Here is a 23,207-nt window from a genome sequence, read left to right as displayed (position 1 = left end):
GCCCGCGAGTCCAGCGGAGCCGAGCCCTGAGATGAGAGCAGAGGCTCTCCCTCATGTGAGTTTGGGGAGATGGGAAGAGCCAGGAAAAAGCCGAGAAGGAGCAGCTGGGGTAGTGGAAACCTGAGAGAGGGTGATTCTGTGTCTGTGAGGAGAGCACAGGGTGAGGAGACCTCCACTGGGGGACGGTCACGGCGTCGGCAGGGGTGGGAAGGAGCAGGGTCGGGAGAAACAGATAACGGCAATAACAAGAGCTCTGCTTTGGACCTGTGACTTTTGAGATACTTCGCAATTTCCAGGTGGAGATGTGGTGTAGACAGTTGGGTAACTGAGTATGGATGCCAAAAACGGTTGGGCCTGGAAAGCATGAGCTTAAGGGTCATCAATCCACCAGTTGAATTTAGTGCCTTGGTAAGCTTGAGTAATTAGAGATCATGCAGAAAAGAGGAGTCTCAAACCTATGAGACAAGTGGGAACTGGAAGATGGCTGGAGACGTGAGAGGTGATAAGACACCCAACGAGTCAGAGCACGGACTGGGTTAAACCCTGACCCTGCCACCAGCTGGCCACCTCAGTTCTCTGTCTGTAAGATGGGTACCAGGACCCATCTTACAGCATTACTGTGAGAATGACAGGAACTGATATCTGTGATGCATTTAGAACAGTACGTGGCACATAATGAAAAGCTACGCAAATGATAGCTGCCATTATTATTGTCAATATCACTGTTGCTGTTTTAATTGCATTTCCAATATAAATGGTACTAGGAGTGGATGAAATTGCGTAGAAGAACTACATAGAGAAAAGAGCCTAGGAGAGACCCTGAAGAAGGTTATAAGATCAGTGGAAGAGAAAGGGCATCAAAGGAGAAAACTCTCCATTTAGATTGTTTAAAATTCAATTTTAAAACAAAAGGACACAGGAAGATTGAAAAAATTAAATGAAATTAATTATTTTCTTCGGTAGATACTAAGGAAAAAGAAAATTGGTACCAGACAAAATAATTCAAGTGAAAAAACAATAAAAAAAGAAGAAAGCAGGCAATGTGCACCAAAAATAGAGTCTCTCACTTGTAAAAAAAGTTAGATGAACTACAGTAAAAGTGGACAAGTATTCTTAGGGGAAGACTATAATATACCTTTTTCAGAAACTAAGAAATCAAGCTGATAAGAAATAGAGTAAGATCACAGAATGTTTGAATTATAAAACAGACAACTTAAATTTTATATATATAAAATTTTACATCCAATAGAGAGTACACTTTTTTCCCAAAGATACATGAAGTATTTACCAATGTTGACAGTATTCTACTCCAGAAATGCAGTTGCTACAAATTAAAAATATATTTATAGCATACAGATCACATCTACTGTCTGCAGTGTAATTAAATAGAAGTCAATTACAAAAAGACAATACAAAATAAACTGTACATTTGAAAGTTTAAAACTATATTTCTAAATAATCCATGGGTCAAGGAGAAAATTAAGATGGAAATTATAATACAGTTTAGAACTGTTCAGTAATTACAGTGCTACATATTAACACCAGTGGGATATAGTCAAAGTGGTTTTCAGAGAAAATTTTGTAGTATTAAATGTATATATTATAAAAAAGAGAAGTTGGGAAATACAGGAAATAAGCTTTCAAAATAAGGTAGGGAAAAACATAAAGTAGAAATTAACAAAATGGAAAACGAAACAAACAGTATATAACTGATTAATAAAACAAAAAAAATGAGTCTTCAGTAAGTATGATCAAGAAAAAGAGGGAAAAACATTAAGAATGAGGAAGAAAGAAGACAAAGATAACTTCAAAGATAACAGAGAGCTAAAGTTATAAGAAAATTCTATGAATAACTTTATACTAATGCATCTGATTACCAGGTCAATTGGACAACGTTTAGGAAAATATGGTTGGCCTAAGAAGAAAAGGAAACTTTGGTTAGATAAATCAACATAAGCAAAAATGATTTGGAAGTCAAAGATCTACACCGCAAAAGGCAACATGCCCAAACCAATTTATAGGTGAGTATATCAATCAGCTTGGGATAAATGATGTTGCAAATAACAAATAACTCCAAAATCACAGTGGCCCTAAGAAAGCAAAATTTCTTTTTTACTTACATTATACGCCCACTGCAGTTTGGCCTTGTTTTGCTTTGCGTGTTTTCGCTGTTGCAGCAGTTCCTCTATGGGACACTGTGAGTCTTGTGGCAGAGCCAGGCAGTGCTTCCTTCCCAAGCACTACGTGCTACGCTCTCTCACATCACAAGGCCAAGACTGATGCTGAGGTGGGGGGCATGGGTAACCCTCTCACAAGCAGGGGCAGCAAATATTTTGGACTTAACATGGTCTACCACACAGGGTATATAGAAGATGGGAAGCTACCCTACCCTGCTCATATCAAGCCAGCATAACCTTGATACCAAAACTGGGCAAGGATGGCACAAAATTGAATTATTGGCCAATTTAACTTAGTGAACAAATATGGAAACTTCCTAAATAAAACTTTAGCAAATTGAATCCAGCAGTGTTTTCATTTTTTAAATGCATCCTTATGAAGTGAGGTTTATTCAAGGAGTGCAAGGATAGTTTAACATTAGAGAATTTTCCACTCAAGTCACCATTTATTCATTTGACAGTTATTTTTAGAACTCCTACTTTCTTCCTACTTTCTTCTAAAAACTGTTCCAGGCACTGGGGATACATTGGTGAACAAAACGAAGTCCCTGCCTTCATGGCGCTTACACTTCAATAAAGGAATATCACGGTCACATAAGCAGATTGTGTTATATTAATAGATTAAAGGGGTAAAACTGTATGATTATCACAGTAGAGGCAAAGGAGTATCTAATAAAATTAAGTCCCCATTCCTTTTTTTTTAAATTGAAGTATAGTTGATGTACAATATTATGTAGGTTACAGGTGTGCAATATAGTAGTTCAGTTTTTAAAGGTCATACGCCATTTATAGTTGTTACAAAACATTGGCTATATTACCTGTGTTGTACATTATATCCTGTAGCTTATTTTATACACAGTAGTTTGTACTTCTTAATCCCCTACCCCTATATTGCACCCCCCTTCCCTCTCCTCACTGGTAACCACTAGTTTGTTTTCTATACCTGTGAGTCTGCTAATACCCATTTCATTTTTTAAAAGTTATACTTAATAGTTAAACATTAGACCCAGGAATAAGGCAAAGATGTTTCATATCTTAGCAACTATTTAACATTATATTGGAGATTCTGGCCAACACTATAAGGCAAGAAAAATAAATTTTAAAACTTGTAAAGGAAGAAACGAAATAGTCATTATTTACAAATAACATTCTCATCTAACTAGAAAACCCACAGCATATCAGTCACATGGCCAGGCCTGACTTTTAGAGCTAATGGAGTTCAGGAAGATGAAAAGTAGTAGCTTTCCTAAACAATATACATTGTTTTGATAGGAACACATATATGTTCATAAAAGCATAACAAAAATTTGGATCAACACCAAATTAATAAGATGGGTTTCCTCTAGGGAGGGGAGATAGGACTAGAATTTTAGGTAATGATCAATAAGGGATTTTATTTTTTATGTTTAAAAATTTTAAGTAGAAAATATTTTATGAATTGTGCGTTAAAACTGCAAGATGTTTATAATTTGAAGTTATATGCCTTTCAGCCTGTGCCATCTCATTAGCTTGTATTTGGAACACGTGATCTATTTATCCAACCAATATTATTGAATGCCTACTATGTGCCTGGTACTACTTGTCACAATACTCTTATGATGCCAGTATACAGTTACTACTGTGGCTTTATAGAAAGGTGAAGTGACTTGGTGAGGAGTAGAGTTCTCACAGCATCCCTGTGACATTAGTACACGATTGTTACTGTAGCATTACAGAAGGGGGAGGACAGTGTGACTCCAGAACCCACACCGTGAACCACCACAGCTGTGCCAGGTAGAGCTGGGCTGGAGACTCTGGCTCCCAGGACAGAGCTTGCCACAAAGTAGACCTTCAACAGATGTATGTTGAGAAATGAGGAGGAGGGGGTGGCCCCATTTACTTCTTACTCATTTTAACGGCCCATCCAGTTTGAGGAAGAGAACGTGGAGGATGGTTGGGTTCCCCCGTGTAGTGGAGCCCTGATCTTCTGCTTATTCCATAGAAGAGTCAGGCTCGGCAGATCCTCAGGGCAGGCGGCGGGGAGAGAGGGCACACCTTTATTTTTATTTATTTTTTGCACCATGTAATTTGTTTTCAGTCTGAAACTATATCAGACTTTCAAAAATTGCAGCTGTAGGACAAAGAACTTTTCCTGTACCATTTGAAAGTAAGTTGCTGATATGATACCCTTACCATCTTGAATACTTTAGAGTAAATTTCTTAACAAATGAATACATTTTCCTGCATAACCAAAATACAACCATCAAAATTAGGAAATTAACACCGATACACTGCTACCATCTTATCCTCACACTCTATTCATTTCGCCAATTCATAGTAAATGTCATCTTTATGGTAAAAGGATCCAGTTCAGAATTACATTTGGTATTTAGTTGTCGTGGTTCTTTTATCTCCTTCGGTGGAGCAGTTCCTCCTTCTCCGCTTGTTTTTGACATTCATGCCGCTTGTGAAGATTGCAGACCCCTTAGTTTGTCGATGCTACCTCAATTTGGGTCACCTCTGCCATGAGCGCCACCCACTGGAGACATCCAGACCAGGGGTGGGGCTTTGGGAGCCCCACCACTCAGCACCGCCTCCTGCAGGAGAAGGGGCAGGAGAGCTGCCTGCCTTCTTTGGGGGTGAGGTGGGGGCGGGGTGAGGACCCCTCCTGGAACAGGAGCCAGCCTGGTGACCAGATTTTTGGAGCCCAGTCTGGGACAAATGACTTTCTGAATTTGATTGCTTTATTTGGAAGTCACGTAAAAGACACAGGTATTACATTTGTTTAGTTTTGCACCTGACATATTATCTTCATTATTAAAATTATGTGCAATCATAACTGTTCCAGAATCCCAGGCTACGGATGCCATAGCCAAAAAGTACAGTTTATACCTGACATAAAAGTAAAATACCTGTGTCTCGGTATTACCTCTTTTCCACTGACAGGAGTGGCCTCTTAGTGCCATCCCTGATGAAGGTGGTGCCTGCCCCGCATGTCCTTGATGATTTTATCCCCTTGATCCTTTTCCTTCTCTGATGGTCAGCCCACTAGCCCCCTGTCCTGTTGGGGAGGGTGCCCGTTGCCTGGCCCCCCACCTACACGGTCTCAGTGTAGGCCTGGCGCCTGCAGCTCTGCCTTTAGTCTCCTGTGCCTCGGCTGCAGGCAGGGGTGAGCACCAGTTTTGAGTCTTCCTTGTGGAGCCCCCCATTTGGGGTCCTTGGGCTTCTGCACTGAGCAGTGGCCTCCAGACAGGGTCAGGCCACAGCTGGAGGGTTTACACTTCACGTGTGGCTCTTGGCCCCAGAATAAAACGAGGTCTTCACAGAGTGTATGTATTTTATTCACTGAGATGAAATACACTGATTTCACTAAGGAATTAGTAAGTGAATAATGTGAATTTTTTTCATTCAAATCAGCATAATAAATGAATTTGATTAGGGCTAATCTTTGAAAAGTGTCCCACGTCCCTTTCTGGTGAGTCCTGGAGGCCCCCTGTGGTCAGATGCCGGCTAGTGGGCAGCCCACGTGTGGTCACGGTTGCTAGCGCTGCGCCTTGAATCCTGAGCACTCATGTGACAAGTGACACGTCCCCTTTGCGTGTCGCATTACTTCCCACGCTGACCCTTTTTGGCTACGGTTCTGCCCACTCACACGGCCTCGCAAGCTCTCCCAGCATCTCACCCCCATCTGCTTGGCATTTCAGTCTCCAGAAGGACTTGTGTCATTTCAGACACGGAAAGTTTGTTCTGCTCTGCTCTGCCAGAACAGTTATAAATCGACTCTCTGGTAATGACTCCAGGAAAGACTCAGCATTTAGGTTTCTGGTGTTTGGGCCCACATTTCCCATGGCCCTGGGAAGTATATGGAAGGATACCGTACACTGAGCGCTGCCCTATAGACCTGTGAGGCATTTGCCTGCTCGCCAGGGCTGTGACATCTGGCCAGGAGCTCATGAATGGTGACACTGGGAGCGTCCCTTGGAGCACATGGACGCTGTCTCAGCACCTTCACCAGCTAATCTCAGGCTGGTCATAGGAGGGCTTCACACTTCAGCAACTTCCTTTGTAAAATGGGCTGATGGATCAATAGTTTGCAGACTCTGTGCTGAGGAGGTGCTGTCAGGCTCCATAGACATTTCATTCTCCTCGTCAGAAGGGCTCTGTAAATAGTGGCAGATCTTTCATGAAGGAGGTGCTAGGCTGCCTGCCCGAGGCTGCACCAGGTCAAGCAGAGCGCGGCCGAGGTCTGTCCCACCTGTTCTTGTCTGTATCTTCTTCCTTCCCAGTGGCCCAGCCCACACACAGGGATTCCATATGTGATAGCTTTGAGAAAAAGAAAAGGCCTGCTGCTTTAAATTTGTAAGACATGCCAGGGCTGCAGCTGGGGAATGGAGTGAATACTCTTAGGGAGCCTACTGTGCGGCGTGGGCAGGACGTGGCAGACTTGGACGTGCAGCTGAGGCGGGTAGGGTGGGGCGGGGGGGAGGGCCGGGCAGCCCTCCCTGTGCACCTTTCAGCGCAGAACTGGGGCAAGTTCCAGAATTCTAAGTTCAAGCCTAGCCTTCCAGGGCGTTTGAAGAGAGGAGAATAGAATATATCTTACTTAACAGCATGTTAGCTTCTTTGATATTTTTTCAGTATTTAGATGCATGGTGTAAAGATCTTAACTTGTACTCTTGCCCCAAGCCCTGCAATTGTCAATTTCTCCCCTAATGAGAAAACCAAGACATAAAGATATTCAGGCCCATGCAGTCTATTGCATTATGCCACCCAGAGCCAGAATGACCATCATGGGCCTGAGTCTCCACCCGGGTTTTCCCCCAGAACTGAATTTTATTGTTGAAATGGCCATATGGCAGATATTCTCAAGGCCTGGTTTGAAGGGTGGACCAGTTCACTTGATGAACAAGTACAGGCTTTAAAAAGTAAATGACGTGGGCTTCCCTGGTGGCGCAGTGGTTGAGAATCTGCCTGCCGATGCAGGGGACACGGGTTCGTGCCCCGGTCCGGGAGGATCCCACATGCCGCGGAGCGGCTGGGCCCGTGAGCCGTGGCCGCTGGGCCTGCGTGTAAAAGTAAATGACGTGATGCTAAAACTCACAGGATCCTGCACCTAAGACTATATATTTCACTGTATGTGGATTTTATCTCAAAAAGAACTGTAAACAAAGATTAAAGTCTAGTTAGTGGTTTTGTTTTTGGCAGTGTATGCATCATCAGTTCTTTTTTTAAAAATAACTTTATTTATCTATCTATTTATTTATTTATTTATGGCTGCATTGGGTCTTCATTGCTGTGAGCAGCTTTCTCTAGTTGCAGCGAGCGGGGGCTACTCTTCATTGCGGTGCACGGGCTTCTCACTGCGGTGGCTTCTCTTGTTGCGGAGCACGGGCTCTAGGCACGCAGGCTTCAGTAGTTGTGTCACGTGGGCTCCGTAGTTGTGGCTCGCGGGCTCTAGAGCGCAGGCTCAGTAGTTGTGGCGCACGGCCTTCGTTACTCTGTGGCATGTGGGATCTTCCTGGACCAGGGCTCGAACCCATGCTCCCTGCATTGGCAGGCGGATTCGTAACCATTGCACCACTAAGGGAAGCCCCAGGCCGGGAGCTTTTAAAGAGACACGACCACTAAGCGATCCTGAATTGGACCCTGGACGGGGAAATAGCCAGAAAGGACATCGTTGGTGAAACTGGAACTCGGACTGTGTCACTTTCTCCAGTTTTGATGGCTGTGCTGTGGTCGTGAAAGAAAATGTCCCTGTACTTCAGAAATTCTCACTGAAGTATTCAGGGGTGAAGAGGTATGCTGTCTCCACCTTAATCTCAAATAGTTGGGGAAGAGTTACAGGCCTGTGTGTTTAGAGAAGGAGACTGGGAGGAAGGGAGTGACGGGGAGAGGAGAGAGGGTGACACGGCCAGTAGAGCAAGATGTAGACGACCAGTGAATCCTGGAAAGGGTGTATGGGTGTTCCTTTTACTGTTTTTGTAATTTTCTGCAAGGTTAATTTATATCAAAATTAAAAGCTGCCCCTAAAGGATGGCACGTGTGGCTCTAAGAAAGGGGGAGCTTTAGGTCCAGTGGAGGTGTTTTCGGACCTCATTCAAGGTCCCGTCTCCCCAGTTTATCAGCTGTGCTAGTAGCTCTGCCTTTCTGAGCACTGCCTGAGTCCCTGGGCAGATGAGGGGCCCGACGCAGAGGGACTGGGACCCCACGTCCCGGCCTGACTCTGCCTCTGCGCCCCCTGATCTCTGCTGCCTCATCGGCAGATGGCTGCACTTCAGAAACGTGAGGTCAGAAAGGACATTGATAGGAAAGTGGGGCCCACTGGGGCTCTGCTGCATCGTTAGACCCTTTTCCTGAATTGTTTTCTTGGAAAATGTTGAGATTGATTTAACACCTTTTTAACAGAACTGTCACCTAGTTGTAGCTGTTTATGCAGCAGTGTCCATCCAAGAATCTATAGCCGGGTCAGCCTGAGAGCCAGATCCAGCCGCTGCCAGTTTTTATAAACAAAGCTTTCAGGGAACAGTCACGTGCATGCTTTGCTTTGACCTCAAAATGCTCCTTACGGTTTAAAAGTGGTTCAGTTTGGGGTAGTTGCTTATTACTTAGTGAATACTTATTCCTGATACTATGCAATTTTGGTGATCACCTTCTCATTAAAAAGATAAGTTTTATGTTTATGGGATTAAATTTTTTTAAATAGGGGAATTAAGAGTTTTATTATAAAAAGTATTTTTTTTTTTCCTTTGCCACTGCTAGTTTAACAGAAAACAAATGCCCAGAGGCCCCCAGGGCTTCAGCCTCAGCCTTTGTGCCTCTGAGAACAGCTTCTGGAGCTGTGTTCTGCCTGCTAAATAATTCACATTCGTCAGAGGTAGCAGCAGGCTAAAGGTCTGCTCTAAATTATGGATGCGTCTTCTGTGATGCTTTGTGTTAAGTACACTGGTGGTTCCTTCTCCGTGAGCTCGAAGGGAGAGACTCGCCTTTGTCAGCCTGTGGACTGGGATCTCTGGAGAAAGTGCACTAATTTACCTCTTTGGGGAGCGTGAGCTAAGCAACAATGTCTCTGTGTGTGGCCCGAGCCTGGGGCCCCAGGGGCTGTGCTGGCTGACCCTGGTATGGATTCAGAGGGGTGGTTTGCGGTGAATGGTTGGAAGTATTTGGTTAAGTGGCATCACAGTGGCTCTTATCGGCTCTGCCCAGGTAAAGTCCCTCTGGTCTGTGCCTTGTCGTGGTTGGCGGGGGCAGGCAGACTGCGCGGTCTCCAGGTATGTGTGCCGAGGGGGCCCGTCTGCTTGGAGGCCGGTGGCAGTTAGCCCTATTACCTGACCTTGAGTTGTGATTTAAATATTTAAAGTGCTGGAGGTTATGGTTTGGATGAGATATTCTGGTGAGATAATGATGGATGAAAGCCCTGAGTTACAGAATTATCTATAAAATGTTAATAGTAAGGCATTCTTCAAGTTATTTGCAACACGGTAACCTGCATGTTTGTCCAGCCAATGTAAAGGTGGTGGCTTTCCTAGTTTTCAGCAGATCTGAAACAGACTTCAAAAACTTTCTCACCAGGAAAGCATTACTCTGACTTAAACTGGTGAATTGAAAGGAAAAAAAAAACCCAACAGCGACAACAGAAACCAGGAAACATTCTCTAAAGTGAAGCTGTAAGGTGGGATGTGGGGTGTCTTCCATGGACGTCTTCTTCTTTGGCTGGAGGATGAGTGTGTTGTTTTCCAAGCACCTGACACCCCAGAGAGACTCAGGCAGTGGCTTAGACATAGTGGGGTTTCTTCCATCACCTGTTCTGGCCTTGGAGTTGGGGTAGGAATCCTGGCGTTGGAAGGAATTTCATTTGTGTTCAAGGGCAGTCCTTCCACACATGTGCACTGTTTTCTGTGTGTCGAGAGCAACTCCAGAGTGAGTTTAAAGGTGGCATGAATTATGAAATTCAGAACTTGACAATGGCTGTCAAGGCCCAGGTGACTCTCCGTGTGTCATGGACACACGGAAGTGCTAGGATCTTGTCATCCCCGAAGGGCTCTGCACCCACCGCATGGCTCTTCACGTTCTTCTGCAAGAATCGGCCACCTAAAGATTCACCAGGAGATCTCATGATGACAAGAACTGTGTACCGACGTGCTTTACGCAGCCAGGCATTGTCTCTAGTTTTCCCACTCTGAAGTGTGTGCACATTCCCAGAGATCTGGCCGAGGTGGAGGGAAACGGCCGGGGCCGCGGCCTCAGGCAGCGTGGCCTGGCCCTGGAGCTGCTCCTGCAGGGTCACTGCTGTCCGCTCTCGAAGCTCCTGGTGCCTGAGTTGAGGCCCAGGGAGCAGGCATTCAGGTCCCAGAAGCAACAGTGTGGGTGTGTCTGCCAGAAGAAGCAAAAGGAGCCTGCGGGGAGGCCCGGGAAGCCAGCGCAGGATAACTTTCTGACTTCGTGGGTCAGATGGGAGCTGGGGTCCAGGGCCTGCGTCCCCAGCTGAAATGACTCTTCCCAGGAGAGGCTCTGTCTGCAGGCAGAGCCCAGCCCCAGCCCTCCACCCCGCCGCCACCCCCGCTCCCCTTCTAGGCCCAGCGCATCTTTCTGTGCAGGACACCAGTGCCCCTGAGACTCCACGGCAGGAACCGCCCTGCTCCTGCCAAGGCATCAGAAAAGGCAGGCCTCAGGGTGTGCCTGCCGCTGGCCGGCTGAGCCGCGCAGCCCACAACGAGCGGCCAGGGGGGTCCTTTCTTCTTTTAATTGTAATGTTTCTTTATCGATTAGACTTTTCAAGTGTCAGTTATTGATCTGTGAGTCTTCAAAAATAATTCACATTGGCTAAATCTTATAAAAATGAATTGGTATACGGGTCTTCTTTCCCTTAACACGTGTATTCGGTCAGCGTTCATTTGTCCTTCACTCAGTCCCTCCACAAACTTGCAGCACTGGGCAGGGTGGGGCTTGGCGCCTGGGAAGCCTGCCCACCCCCCGCCTCCCTCGTGTCCTGTGTGCACTGGTCGACATCGCTCTGCCTGTTGCGTGTTGGAATCCACACACCTTTTGTTTGACAAGTAAAAGCTGCGACATCCTTGATGGGTTCAGCTGCTCTGTCTGCAGTTTGCCCCCCACCCTGCCCTCACCATCCAGCCTCAGCCGGACCTCCGCTGGCCACTCTCCACGTGCAGCCAGAAGGACAAAAAGTCCCTTCTTTATTATTATTATTATTAACGGAATGTTTTATTTTTAGCATAGATGTGATGACTTTTTTTTCAATATTTTTTATTGAACTATAGTTGATTTACAATGTCATGTTAATTTCTGCTGTACAGCAAAGCAATTCAGTTATACATATATATATACATTCTTTTTTAAAAATATTCTTTCCCATTATGGCTTATCCTAGAATACTGAATACAGTTCCCTGTGCTGTACAGTAGGACCTTGTTGTTTATCCATTCTTTATATAATAGCTTACATCTGCTCATCCCAAATTCCCACTCCATCCCTCCCCCAACCCCCTCCCCCTTGGCAACCACAAGTCTGTTCTTTATGTCTGTGAGTCTGTTTCTGTTTTATAGATAAGTTCATTTGTGTCATACTTTAGATTCCACATGTAAGTGATATCATATGATATTTGTCTCTCTGTATGGCTTACTTCACTCAGTATGATCATCTCTAGGTCCATTGATGTTACCACACATGGCATGATTTCACTCTTTCTTATGGCTGAGCAGTGTTCCAGTGTGTATATATGTACCACATCTTTATCCATTCATCTGTCAGTGGACATTTAGGTTGTTTCCATGTCCTGGCTAGTGTGAATAGTGCTGCTGTGAACGTAGGGGTGCATGCATCTTTTTGAATTATAGTTTTGTCTGGATATATGCCCAGGAGTGGGATTGCTGGATCATATGGTAATTCTATTTTTAGTTTTTTGAGGAACCTCCATACTGTTTTCCACAACGGCTGCACCAACTTACATTCACACCAACCGTGTAGGAGGGTTTCCTTTTCTCCACACCCTCTCCAGCATTTATTGTTTGTAGACTTTCTAGTCTGACCAGTGTGAGATGGTACCTAATTGTAGTTTTGAAGTGCATCTCTCTAATAATTAGTGATGTTGAGCATCCTTTCATGTGCCTATTAGCCATCTGTATTTCTTCTTTGGAGAAATGTCTATTTAGGTCTTCTGCCCGTTTTTTGATTGGGTTGTTTGTTTTTCTGTTGTTGAGTTGTATGAGCTGCTTATATATTTTGGAAATTAAGCCCTTGTCGGTTGCATTGTTTGCAAATATTTTCTCCCATCTTGACATTCCCTTGTTTATCACTGTCCTCCAGGGTGAAATACACACAGCTTGGGTGCCCACCTCCCGGCCCTGCTGGCCTTGCCTGCCAGCTCTCCTGCTCCTCGGCCGCCCAGCCACACTGGCTGTGAGCCGTGTTTCTTCTGCCACAGGGCCTTTGCACATGCTTGTCCCCCTCGTGGAAGGCTTTTTCCGCTTTTCTGAGGTCGGTTAAGTTCTGTTCATCCCTCAACTCTCAGCTCAACCATCATTGCCTTAAGGGAAAAAAGCTGGAGGAAAATGTCTTGGTGCTCATACTTTACTGAGTGTTTTTAAAATAGACTGTTTCATCTTTTGAGGATGACCCTGTTTATCAGCATGAAATGTAGCAGGAAAGCTTCTCTGCTTGGCCCCTGACACTGCCCCTGACGCTGGTTCACGGTTCACATTCTCTTTGGCTCCGTGTGGGGGTCCCCGGGGCTGGGGGCATTTTAAGCCCCTACTTAGTGACAGATCATACTCTTCCTCCACTTTCCTTTGGTTTATTGATCTTTTTTTTTATTGATGTGTAGGTGTTCTTAAATATAAAGAAAATTAGTCCTTCAGCTGTGTAATGTGTTACATGTATTTCCCGTAGTTTCTTATTTGTCTTTTGCCTTAGCTTACAGTGTTTTTTACATACAGAGATTTGATTTTACTTTTTTGAGGTGTAGTTGACATACAACATTATGTTAGTTTCAGGTGTACAACATAATGTTTCAAAATTTGTATATATTGTGGAATGATTGCCACAGTGAGCTTAGCTAACTTCCCTCACCAGGCACAGATGCAGAATTCTTTCTTGTGATGAGAACTTACAAGATCTAGTCTCTTAGCTCCTTTCGCGTGCGCGATGCAGTGTTGTTGCTTACACTCGCCGGGCCGTGCCATCCATCCCCAGGACCTGTTTCTCTTACGTCTGGACGTTTGTACCCTCTAACCCCTCCACCCACATTGTCCCCCACCCTGCCCACTGCCTCTGGCACCACCCGTCTGCTCTCACACACAGAGACTTCAAGTCTGTCTCTGACGGCTCTGGGCGGGAGCCTGCTGGATGTCCTCACTCAGGTATCTCAGAGAACTGTCCCGTGCTTTCTTCTAGTGTTTCTCTGACTTCACTGTTTATGTTTAAATCTTTGGTCTGTGTGGCATTTATTCTAGTGCATATTGCAAGCCCCCCAACTTGGTCACTGTCCAGCTGGTCACAGTTGACCCTGTAGCGTGTATTGAGTGATCCGGCTGTGTCCTGTCCCAGTGGCGCATCTGCTTCTGCAGCGGCATCGTTCAGGGTGTGGGTGTGCGACGTGTGTAACGTTCGGTGGGGCTGGCCCTGCCTCTGTGCTTTGTTTTGTGTAGTTTTCCAGCATTTCGTGTTTGGGTTTCCACGTGAACCTTTACACGCAGTTTGTCTGGTTCTAATAGAACGTGTACTGGGAAGTGTGTTGGGAGGAGAGGTTAATTTGGGGGGTTGAGCGTCAGTGGTGTTTAGTCCTTTGTTGCCCCTGTTACTGGATACAAATCACATGTGAAGACGTGGGGTCTTCCAGGACCCCAGCCCCAAGGAGAGAGGGGAGGAGGGTGTGAGTGTGTGCCTGCCTGTGAGCATGTCAGGATGCGTGCGTGAGCGTGTGTGAGCGTGTGCCTGCCTCTGAGTGTGTTGGGGTGCGTGTGTGAGCGTGTGCCTGCCTGTGAGCGTGTATGAGCATGTGCCTGCCTCTGAGTGTGTCAGCGTGCGTTGAGGAGCGGGTTTCCGGTCACATACACACAAAACCGAGAGCTGTTCTTGTGGGGAAGTTTTGTGTGTTGGGGTCTAAGCAGAGCATTTCCAGGTGGTTCCGTGTGCCCTGGTCCTCAGCTCCCTGCCTGGGCACTGCGGTGCACTTAGCAACAGTGCGTGTTTCTCCGGGTCCTGGGAACCCCACTGGTGCCCCTTTCTCTCTGCTCAGCCCGCCCGTCACCCAGCCCTGGCTCCTGGCCCGTCCCGACCTCAGGTGGACTCACTCGGAGCCCCTGCCGTGCCCGCGGCCAGGGCGGCCGCGACCTGTGACGAGCATCCTTGTTGGGTGTGTGCGTGCGTGGCCTCAGGAGGTGGGTTCGGTCTCGTTCCCACTCGGCCCGGTACCCAGGGTGCCCAGAACGATGCAGCCACAGTGTGGGCACTCACCACACTGTGTCGGCTGAACGCACCTCCTGTAGAAGACAGATGGTGAGGGCCCCGTGGGCAGGAGGGGGACAGGCCCGCAGGTGAGTGAGGTCTGTGCTGGCCCCGCAGAGCTGAACGGCGCCGACCTGAAGGACTGCGTGAGCAACCACAGCCTGAGCAGCAATGCCAGCCTCCCCAGCGTGCAGAGCTGCCGGCGCCTGCGTGAGCGGAGGGTTGCCAGCTGGGCTGTGTCCTTCGAGCGGCTTCTGCAGGACCCACTCGGAGTTCGCTACTTTTCCGTGAGTCTGACGGGCATCGGGCACCTCTTGCAGCCGGACCCCAGGGCAGGGTTGGGCAGGGCAGGCGTCTTGTCCTCCTGCTTCTACCCCGGGCGCTCAGGCCCAGGGGCTGGAGGGCGCCTCTCTCTGCTGTGAGGGGCATCAGAGCTTCTTGTGAACCCTTGGAAGCAGCTGCCTGCTAGCCAGGCCGGCTACTAGGAAGGCATGCTCAGCTCCTAAGGAAACAGCTGGGAAGGCCCAAGTGGTCCCAGTGAGGGCAGCTTTTAAGTTTGCTCCCAGGTAAATTCTGCAGAGGCGCTTGGCACCCGTGGTTTCTGTGAAAGATGAAAATAAGAATAAAGTGGGAATAATGGAACAGAGCGCAAGAGGAGGGAGGTCCCACTGCCACTACTGACGTACCTGCCTTTTCCGAGGATTGTGTGAAGGTTAATCTATGGTGTTTTTCTTAGGATTTTCTAAGGAAGGAATTCAGTGAAGAAAACATTTTATTCTGGCAGGCCTGTGAATATTTTCATCATGTTCCCGCACACGACAAAAAAGAGGTACGTTTCTTCAGGCTGGGAAGTGGGAGTGGTTAAAGGTCAGGGTGATGTTAGCGTAGGTTCACACATAGTGCAGTTTGAAAAGTCCGTGTAAAAATATTTTCACACGATTAAAAAAAATTCGTTTTCAGAATGTTTCTTAATATATATGATATTTAGTTTTGCCTAAACATAGCTTGCATAAATGGCCCTAAAACTTTCAGCACATGTGCTGCCACTCCGTGTGTGGAAGGGGATTTAAGAGAAAATCCTGGGCAGAAGAGCATCCTAGGATGCCCGTCCGTACGGCCCCCCTTGCAGGCTGCGTGGGGGCAGGTGAGCCCCTGCTGGTGTGGGTGCTGATCCGCGGCGTGACCCGCTCTGAGGCAGCCTGTGCCCCTCCCTCAGAGGAGGCCTCTTCTCTGCTTCTCACGCTCCGTGCTGCCCGGACCTCCCTCCCACTTTGGCGAGACCACACCATGCAACAGCATCTGCGCTGCCCGCACCCGGATGCCCCCGGTCTTTGGAACATTCAGATTGCGCTTTGACAAAATTTGGAGAGGAGCTGATTTATTGAAAAGTTTCATACTGGCTGTTACTTTTAGTTATTATCCAAGCAAGAAATATTTATTAGGCCCTAAGAAAATGTGTCTCCATTGCCTGGACCCGTGTCAGAAAACATGTGTGTGGTCTGCATGTCCCACACACGCACTGTCCCTTCAGCTCTCCTACAGGGCCCGCGAGATCTTCAGTAAGTTCCTGAGCAGCAAAGCCACCACGCCGGTCAACATTGACAGCCAGGCCCAGCTGGCGGACGACATCCTCAGCGCCCCCCACCCTGACATGTTCAAGGAGCAGCAGCTCCAGGTGACTGCCCGGGGCGCGGGCAGAGGACTCGGGTCCCAGAGAGCAGCCCCCGCAGGCACCAGACTGCGAGGAGAGTGCCGGTGGGACCCCCACCCCTACCCCACCCCACCCCAGCCCCTGGGCTCCATCTCAGAGCCAGGGTTCAGCAGAGCCCTGGAGCAGGACGTCCCCACCACGGCATACCTGACTGTTGACACTCTCCCTTATGCATCTGTGTGTCATCACAGGTTCATGGGCGGTGATATACATAGAGGTCGATAGATGTTTGGATTTTTTTCAGTTTTAGGACATCACTGTGATGAAAAGTGTGCATTGGACTTAATGTGTTTTAGAGCACATGTCCACTGGCCTTAGCAGAGGTTACTTCTGTAGCTGAGTCATATGAATGAGGTTTAAAAAAATGGAGGAAGGTATTTTCAAGGCAGGTCTCACTTCCTTTAGGTTTCCAGTTGCCTTTGGTTTCATTCTTTTTTCTTTTTTTTGGCGGTACACGGGCCTCTCACTGTTGCGGCCTCTCCCATTGCGGATCACAGGCTCTGGACGCACAGGCTTAGCAGCCATGGCTCACGGGCCCAGCCGCTCCGCGACATGTGGGATCTTCCCGGACCGGGGCACGAACCTGTGTCCCCTGCATCGGCAGGCGGACTCTCAACCACTGTGCCACCAAGGAAGCCCTGGTTTCATTCTTATTTAACAAAGTAAAGATTCTCCAAGATTGCACCTTGGCTGTCCTGAGGCCACTCAGACGCTGGCGCTTTATGTGGGTTATTGGAATTGGCTGATCGTAAGCGTGGCCACCGAGGGCTGGCGTGTTATGAGAAGTGTGATCAGACATAAAGGAGCCTGGGCAACGACTCCGGGGGCGATGAGGGGCTTTGGGAACAGGCCCTGCTGCGCGTGTGGCCTGGCGCCGCCCCACACCTTCAGGGCCAAGTGTCCGGTTCCGTGTGTCACTGGACAGCGCTGTGTTTCCTTGGCAGATCTTCAACCTGATGAAGTTTGACAGCTACACTCGCTTTCTGAAATCCCCGCTGTACCAAGAGTGCATCCTGGCGGAGGTGGAGGGCCGCCCGCTGCCCGATGCGCAGCAGGTTCCCAGCAGCCCCACCTCCAAGCACAGCGTCAGCTCCGACCACTCAAACGCGTCCACGCCAAAGAAGGTGCCCGTCCCAGCCACGCTGGCCCCCCCAGTGAAAGCTGTTCTGCAGAGATGACAGTAGACGCCCCTGTTGGCTTATCCCCTCACCCGCAGGGAATGCAAGGCCCTCTTAGCACTCACACCTCCCATGCGTCTTGTCTGAGGTTCTGGTCGGGGCGGGGGGCTCCAGCTGCCACTTCTGGAGAGGCTGGCGGGGCTGCGCCTCTGGCCTTGAGGGACCTGGACCCTCCCGCGGAGCACCTGTCTTGGCAGCCTGCTCCAGCTCCCTTTCCCATGCATTTCATGTGATATTAAATTAACTTCACACTGTTTTAACAACGTTTTCCATTTGATGGCAGTTGAATGGAAAATCGAAATCAGGACGGTCCCTGAATGAAGAGTTGGGGGACGAGGACAGCGAGAAGAAACGAAAAGGAGCGTTTTTCTCTTGGTCAAGGACCAGGAGCACCGGGCGGTCCCAGAAGAAGAAGGACCAAGGCGACCGTCCAAGCGGTTCGTGGTTTGTCGTGTGCAGGTCGGGGAGGGAGGGGGGTGAGGCCCTCTCGGGGACGAATGAGGAAGTGTGGGCTGTGCTTGTGACGTGGCCCTTTGGGGCGGCCTGGCTGGGGAAGCCGGGGGTTCTAGGGCCCTCTGAGAGGGGGCATGGTGCATTCTAACCCACCAGCCTAGGGCACCTCACAGGTACCACCTTCTTCTTGCTTGAGCAGTAATGGGTGCTCTTGGTAGAAAATTTGGAAAATATAACCAAGTGAAAAGCAGAAAATACAGATGTCCTGCCCTCTGTCCACCCAGACAGCCTCTTGCTTTTCTGCTGTGTGCAGAGAGGTACACGAGCTTTTGTAATTTCTTTAAGAAAATGTGACACCATAGTTTGGGTACCAAGCATTTTCAAAATTGTAATTTTATTGTAAATTTTAAAGGTTGCCATCCTAGATCTTCTCTCCCTTGGTTTCTTTCTTGGATGTGGCTGAGAAGACAGTGTGAGAGGGACAGGGATGGGGCTGGGATGCCCCGGGAGGGAGGTGGGTGGACGGGTAGCAGCCTGGGCAGGGGGGACAGGGCAGAGAAGGGCGGGGCGCACACTGGGCGCAGGAAGCATGCGTGGGAGGGTTTGGCAGCCTTTTCTTCTCCACTGTCAGGAAAGGGATTATTTTCCGGGAACTAACCTGCAGGTTCCAGACCCGGGCCCCAAGATTAGGTTGGGCGGCTTATCGAGGGAGCTTGGACAGGGAGCACCTGAGGGGGGTGGTGCCTGTGCTGTGCCAGGCGCTTTAGAGGGTTCATCTCCTGCTCAGAGCTGGCCGCAGGCAGGTCTTATGCCCACTTTGCAGAGGGCAGTGTAGGGAGGCTGTGGGCCTCTGCCGGTGCCCTGAGGCTCCGGGGCCCTGCCTGGGGCGGCCGGTACAGCTATTCTTCCACGAGGAAGGGCAGCTGGAGCTGGGGGAGGGAGCGGTGTCGTCAGTGTGGCCAGGGACCCCCGAGGACCGGAGATGGGGGAGTGCCTGCCTCTCTAGGTCTGTGTCCCCGAGCGGGACCCCAGGAGACCGGGGTCCCCATACCCGGCACATCTTTAGAGAACCACCCGTAAAGGCCCTAAGTCCTGACCCCAGGATGCTCCCCAGGCATCCTGACTCTCTCGCCTGGCAGTCTGTTGCTTTTGGCAGGTGGGTCAGTGGGACCTGGGGGCCTCCGTGTAATCAGGCCCCGGCACAGGGGCATGATCGGGGGCCCTAGGCCCTGTGTTTTTAAAGGTCCTTTCTACGTCAGAGTTCTCGCGAGTTTTAGATTACAGTTAGCTCAGTCAGTGACATCGGATGGCGCGATTGTCAGCTCATTCAGGGCTTTACAGGAAGACGGGAAGTGAGCCGTCGGTAAAAGATGCCGTAACCGGCTGGCACGTGAAGCCACATGTTGAGATAACAATTCCAGATTAAATGAAGGGCAGGGAGGCCTTGCACTTGCTTGCGTTTTGACCTAAGACAAGGCAGCAGGAGCCAGGGGAGCCGCGTGGCCGCCAGCAGAGCGTGGGCCTGGGCTGTGGCTCCCGGCCCCGGCTGTGTGCCAGGGGCGAGGCTGCGCCACCAAAGGGCCTCCGAGCCTGGCTCCTGTCCTTTGAGCGTGTCTCTTCAGCCTAAAGGAGGTGTGGGGCTGTGGGGGACATGACCACACTCGGGGGGTTTCTGCACTTCTGCATTAAGCGAGCAAGCCTGAAGCTGGTGCCATTGGGTGTTCTGAGTCCCTGTATCCCCTCCAGACCCCCTGCACACCAATGGAGGCCTGGGCCGCCGGGAGTCACAGGGCTCCATGTCCTCGGCCGGGAGCCTGGACCTGGTGAGTCCCCGCAAAGCCATGTCCCTCGTAAAGGAGCTGTTGGATGGATGGGGAGGGCGCCCCTTGAGCACTAAGAATATCTCTGGGTTTATTTCTGAGACCTTTAGTTCCCGTTCAGGCACGTTTCTCTGGACGCCCATGGGAGCAGGCAGGTACTCCTCTTCGTCTCGGCACCTGCATGTCCCGTGAGCTCAGACACCCCCGTGTCTCTGCCTGTGCGCTGGGGGCTGTGCCGACGGAGCTCTTCCCCTCCGGCCCCTGCTGCGGGCCGGGGGCCCGGGTCCTGCCTGGCCCTGCGCTCTCTCCTCATGCCCCACTGAGTTGCTTGTCTGGGCCAGTTTCTAGTTAGGTGGAGAGGAGGCATTGGGCTGACCTGCTAGCTGGTTAGCTGTCATCTGATGGCAATTTTGGAAAACCCTATTGTTGCTGGCCTCCTAGTCACTTGAGATGGTCAGGCAGTAGTGAGTGTAGAATGTCATTTCTTCTTCAGTTATAACAATACCAGTTAGAGCCGTGAGGGTGGACCATGCACTAGTCAGCCATTGCTGCCTGACAAGCCATCCCAAAACCCAGCGGCTTAAGACAAAGAACATTTATTATTGCCCGTGCGTCTGTGGGAAGGGCATGTTTGGGGCCATTTTGCAATCAGTCTACCACCTGCAAACTAGTTTTCTGAAGTAATATTTGGGAGAAAGAGATTTTCAGACCCTCGGAGGACAGAGTGGTAAGGAAGTGACAACCAGGGCAAGTCAGGCATTAGAGAAGCATGCGGGGAGCCGTCTGTAGCCAGGAAGCGGAGCTGTAACTCAGGGACCCAGAGGTCTGCCACGGGGAGCGCGGCCGCGGGCTGGTCCCTGGTCTGGCTCCTGCCCCGAGCACGTCGGAGCCCTGCTCTGAGCAGTGGGGAGGGGCCACCCCCCCCCCCCCGCTCTTGCCTAGTCCACCCACAGTGCAGACATCACGTCGCAGGTGCTACTGCTCTGGAAGGCTCGCTTCCCCATCCTGCAGGCGTGTCCGCCACCGCAGAGCCTGGCAGTGGGACAGGTGGGCTGGGCCACATCCCCCGCGCCGGGCAGAGGTGGTGGGCGTTCTCTGGGCAGAAGGCACCCCAGGCTGAAGGCTGCCTGCAGGGCGCACCCCCGGCAGCCCCGCGGAGGAAGGAGCTGAGACTCCCCCGTGCCCCTCACACCCGGCCTCCCTGCGCCTGCTCCTCGTGACCTGGGGGCCAGGGTCTGAGGGGCCTCATACCCTCAGGTGTGTGCCGCTGCCTCTGAGCCTTGGCCTGGCCGTCCCGCCCCCTCTCCTAGCCTCTTCCCTGCAGCCCACCTGCTGTCTGTCCGTCCATTCCTCTCGGAAAGGCCTTGGGCCTGCGAGGTCGGGCAGAAAGAGCCAGAAATGTGACCAGAAGCAGCAGAGGTTGCCTGCCTTGTCCGTCCCCGGCTCCTAGGCTGAGAGACGGGCGAGGCAGCTCCTGGTCCCCAGATGGCCTCAGTGGGCTCTGCAGAGTGACTCCATGTGCTTCCGGGTCAGGGAGGCCAAGACCGGACCCCCGAAAACAAAAGTGGGAAGGCCCATCCTATTCTAGTAGGAAAGCTAGTTAGCATGGCCCTTGTAAAAGTTTACACTCAGAGGTTGGAGGCTGGGACTGCGAGGACGGTGCCTGTAGTTGAGAGGGGGTGGCTCTCTGTCAACTAGCAGCCCCACAACTTAGCGGCCGTGTGCGCACAGCGCACTGTACCTTTATAGGAATGTGTCTGCGCTGTGGGGCTGGGTGTGCACAGGGAGCCGCGCTGCTGGGCCCCTCACACATGTGCAAGCTACGATGGCCCTTCCCTGGGGCCTCCCGCACTTTCCCTGACCCTGCGCCTGCCCCCGTCTCCCTGCCCTCCAGCCAGAGGCCTGCAGGACCCTGGCGCCCGAGAAGGACAAGGCCGCCAAGCACTGCAGCATCCAGCTCCCCGACGGGACGGCCTGCGTGGTGCTCGTCAGGGAGGGGCTCTCCATCAAGGAAATCCTGGCCGGGCTCTGCGAGCGACACGGCATCAACGGGGCTGCTGTGGACCTCTTCCTGGTGGGCGGGGATAAGGTACAGGGCTGCAGAGACCGAGGGCCTTTCCTTTGGGGGCGTCTGCCCTGTGGGAGATCCTGCCGAGGGGGGAGCCGGCTAACCTGTGTGTGTTTACCTGAGCGTGCGGGTTCCCTGCCGCCTCGGCCTGTGTTGGGCCTCGCGGCCGACTCTGCTCTGTGCTCCTCATCTGAACCGCGCGTGTGGCCGAGGTGGGTCCCGAGAGCACCGCCTCGCCGCGCAGAACCCTTTGTGGGCTCACAGCAGCTGGTCAGGGAGCTGAAGCCTTCTCTCTGGCTCTGGCGGGCTGCTCTTGAAGCTGCACTTGGCTCCGTGCAGCTGTGCGCCCCGGCTCCCACTGACGCCCGTCTCTCTTCCTTTCATGTGTTCCGTAGCCTCTGGTGCTGCACCAGGACAGTAGCATCTTGGAGTCTAGGGACCTGCGCCTAGAAAAACGCACTTTATTTCGGTAAGAGAAATGCAATTGCCATTTTCATGAGGTTTCCAGAGCCACAGGCTGTTTCTGACCACTTGCCCCGCTGGCCTCCGCTCTACTGGGGGTGCCGGCTCCCCCCCACTGTGAGCTCAGAGGGACAGCCGCACGTGGCCCCAGGAACCCCAGGGGCCAAAGGGTCAAGCTCCCCGCCTGCTGGCGACCACGGCAAGGCTGCACCCGGGGCAGGGTTGACCCTTGGGGAGGGGCTGCTCCTTGTCGGGTGTGACAGTCCTGGCTCAGCCCCACGAGACCCTAAAGAAGCCCCCTGTGGGCTCTCTTCTCGTGCAGAACCCGGGGCTGCCTTGGTGATGCCCATGGGTGCCACGCTGCTCTGCTTTTGAGACGGAACGTCCACGTGACAGTTGCCACGTGTTTGTGGCAAACGTGCTCCTGTTTCTCCCCCTCCAACCAGGCTGGATCTGGTGCCGATTAACCGGTCTGTGGGACTCAAGGCCAAGCCCAGCAAGCCAGTCACGGAGGTACTGCGGCCTGTGGCGGCCAAGTATGGCCTGCGCCTGAGCGAGCTGGTGGCCCGGCTGGTGAGTGACCAGGCTGGTGAGTGACACGGGGCCCCTGGGCCCCCGAGCCGCCCACAAGCTCAGCGCTGCCTGCTGGGGCCCAGTTTGCCCCCGTTGTCTGCGAAGCGAGCTGTGGCTGGCATAACGGGAGGATGCCATGGGGCCGACCCAGCGCCTGTGTGCAGCTTCTCCACCCAGCAGGCCCTAGGGAGGACGTTGCCGCTGCCCTCCTGTTTCCCACCCTTTGGTGGAAATGCTTGCTGCTTATTCGTACCTTGGTCGTGCCCTCTGGGATTTGGGTTGGTATTTGAGATTTGGGGGTTTGGGCCTAGGGAAACCAAGAAGAGA

General features: G+C 50.9%; 1 protein-coding gene across 8 annotated transcripts in view; it reads left to right on the top strand.

Annotated features, from left to right (window-relative positions):
- RGS12 (regulator of G protein signaling 12) overlaps positions 1-23,207 on the top strand; it is a gene marked incomplete at its 5' end in the record, with an annotated part of 117,810 nt that overhangs the window by 80,428 nt on the left and 14,175 nt on the right. For 6 of the 8 annotated variants that reach the window (XM_081237473.1, XM_081237475.1, XM_081237474.1 and 3 more), the window contains 9 exons: positions 14,733-14,902; positions 15,352-15,444; positions 16,147-16,290; positions 17,271-17,450; positions 17,788-17,941; positions 19,704-19,780; positions 21,672-21,866; positions 22,241-22,314; positions 22,754-22,880. In XM_081237473.1, the coding sequence (XP_081093599.1) occupies positions 14,733-14,902; positions 15,352-15,444; positions 16,147-16,290; positions 17,271-17,450; positions 17,788-17,941; positions 19,704-19,780; positions 21,672-21,866; positions 22,241-22,314; positions 22,754-22,880 (1,214 nt within the window). Of the gene's footprint in view, positions 1-14,406; positions 14,549-14,732; positions 14,903-15,351; positions 15,445-16,146; positions 16,291-17,270; positions 17,451-17,787; positions 17,942-19,703; positions 19,781-21,671; positions 21,867-22,240; positions 22,315-22,753; positions 22,881-23,207 lie in introns of all 8 variants that reach the window. The other 2 variants (XM_081237477.1, XM_081237479.1) reach the window with 1 other exon arrangement.

This window comes from Mesoplodon bidens (genome assembly GCF_964165515.1).
Source record: "Mesoplodon bidens genome assembly, chromosome: 1".
Taxonomy (NCBI): Eukaryota; Metazoa; Chordata; class Mammalia; order Artiodactyla; family Ziphiidae; genus Mesoplodon; species Mesoplodon bidens.
The sequence above is the reverse complement of the archived record's forward strand: the minus strand, read 5'-3'. Positions and strand labels throughout refer to the sequence as shown.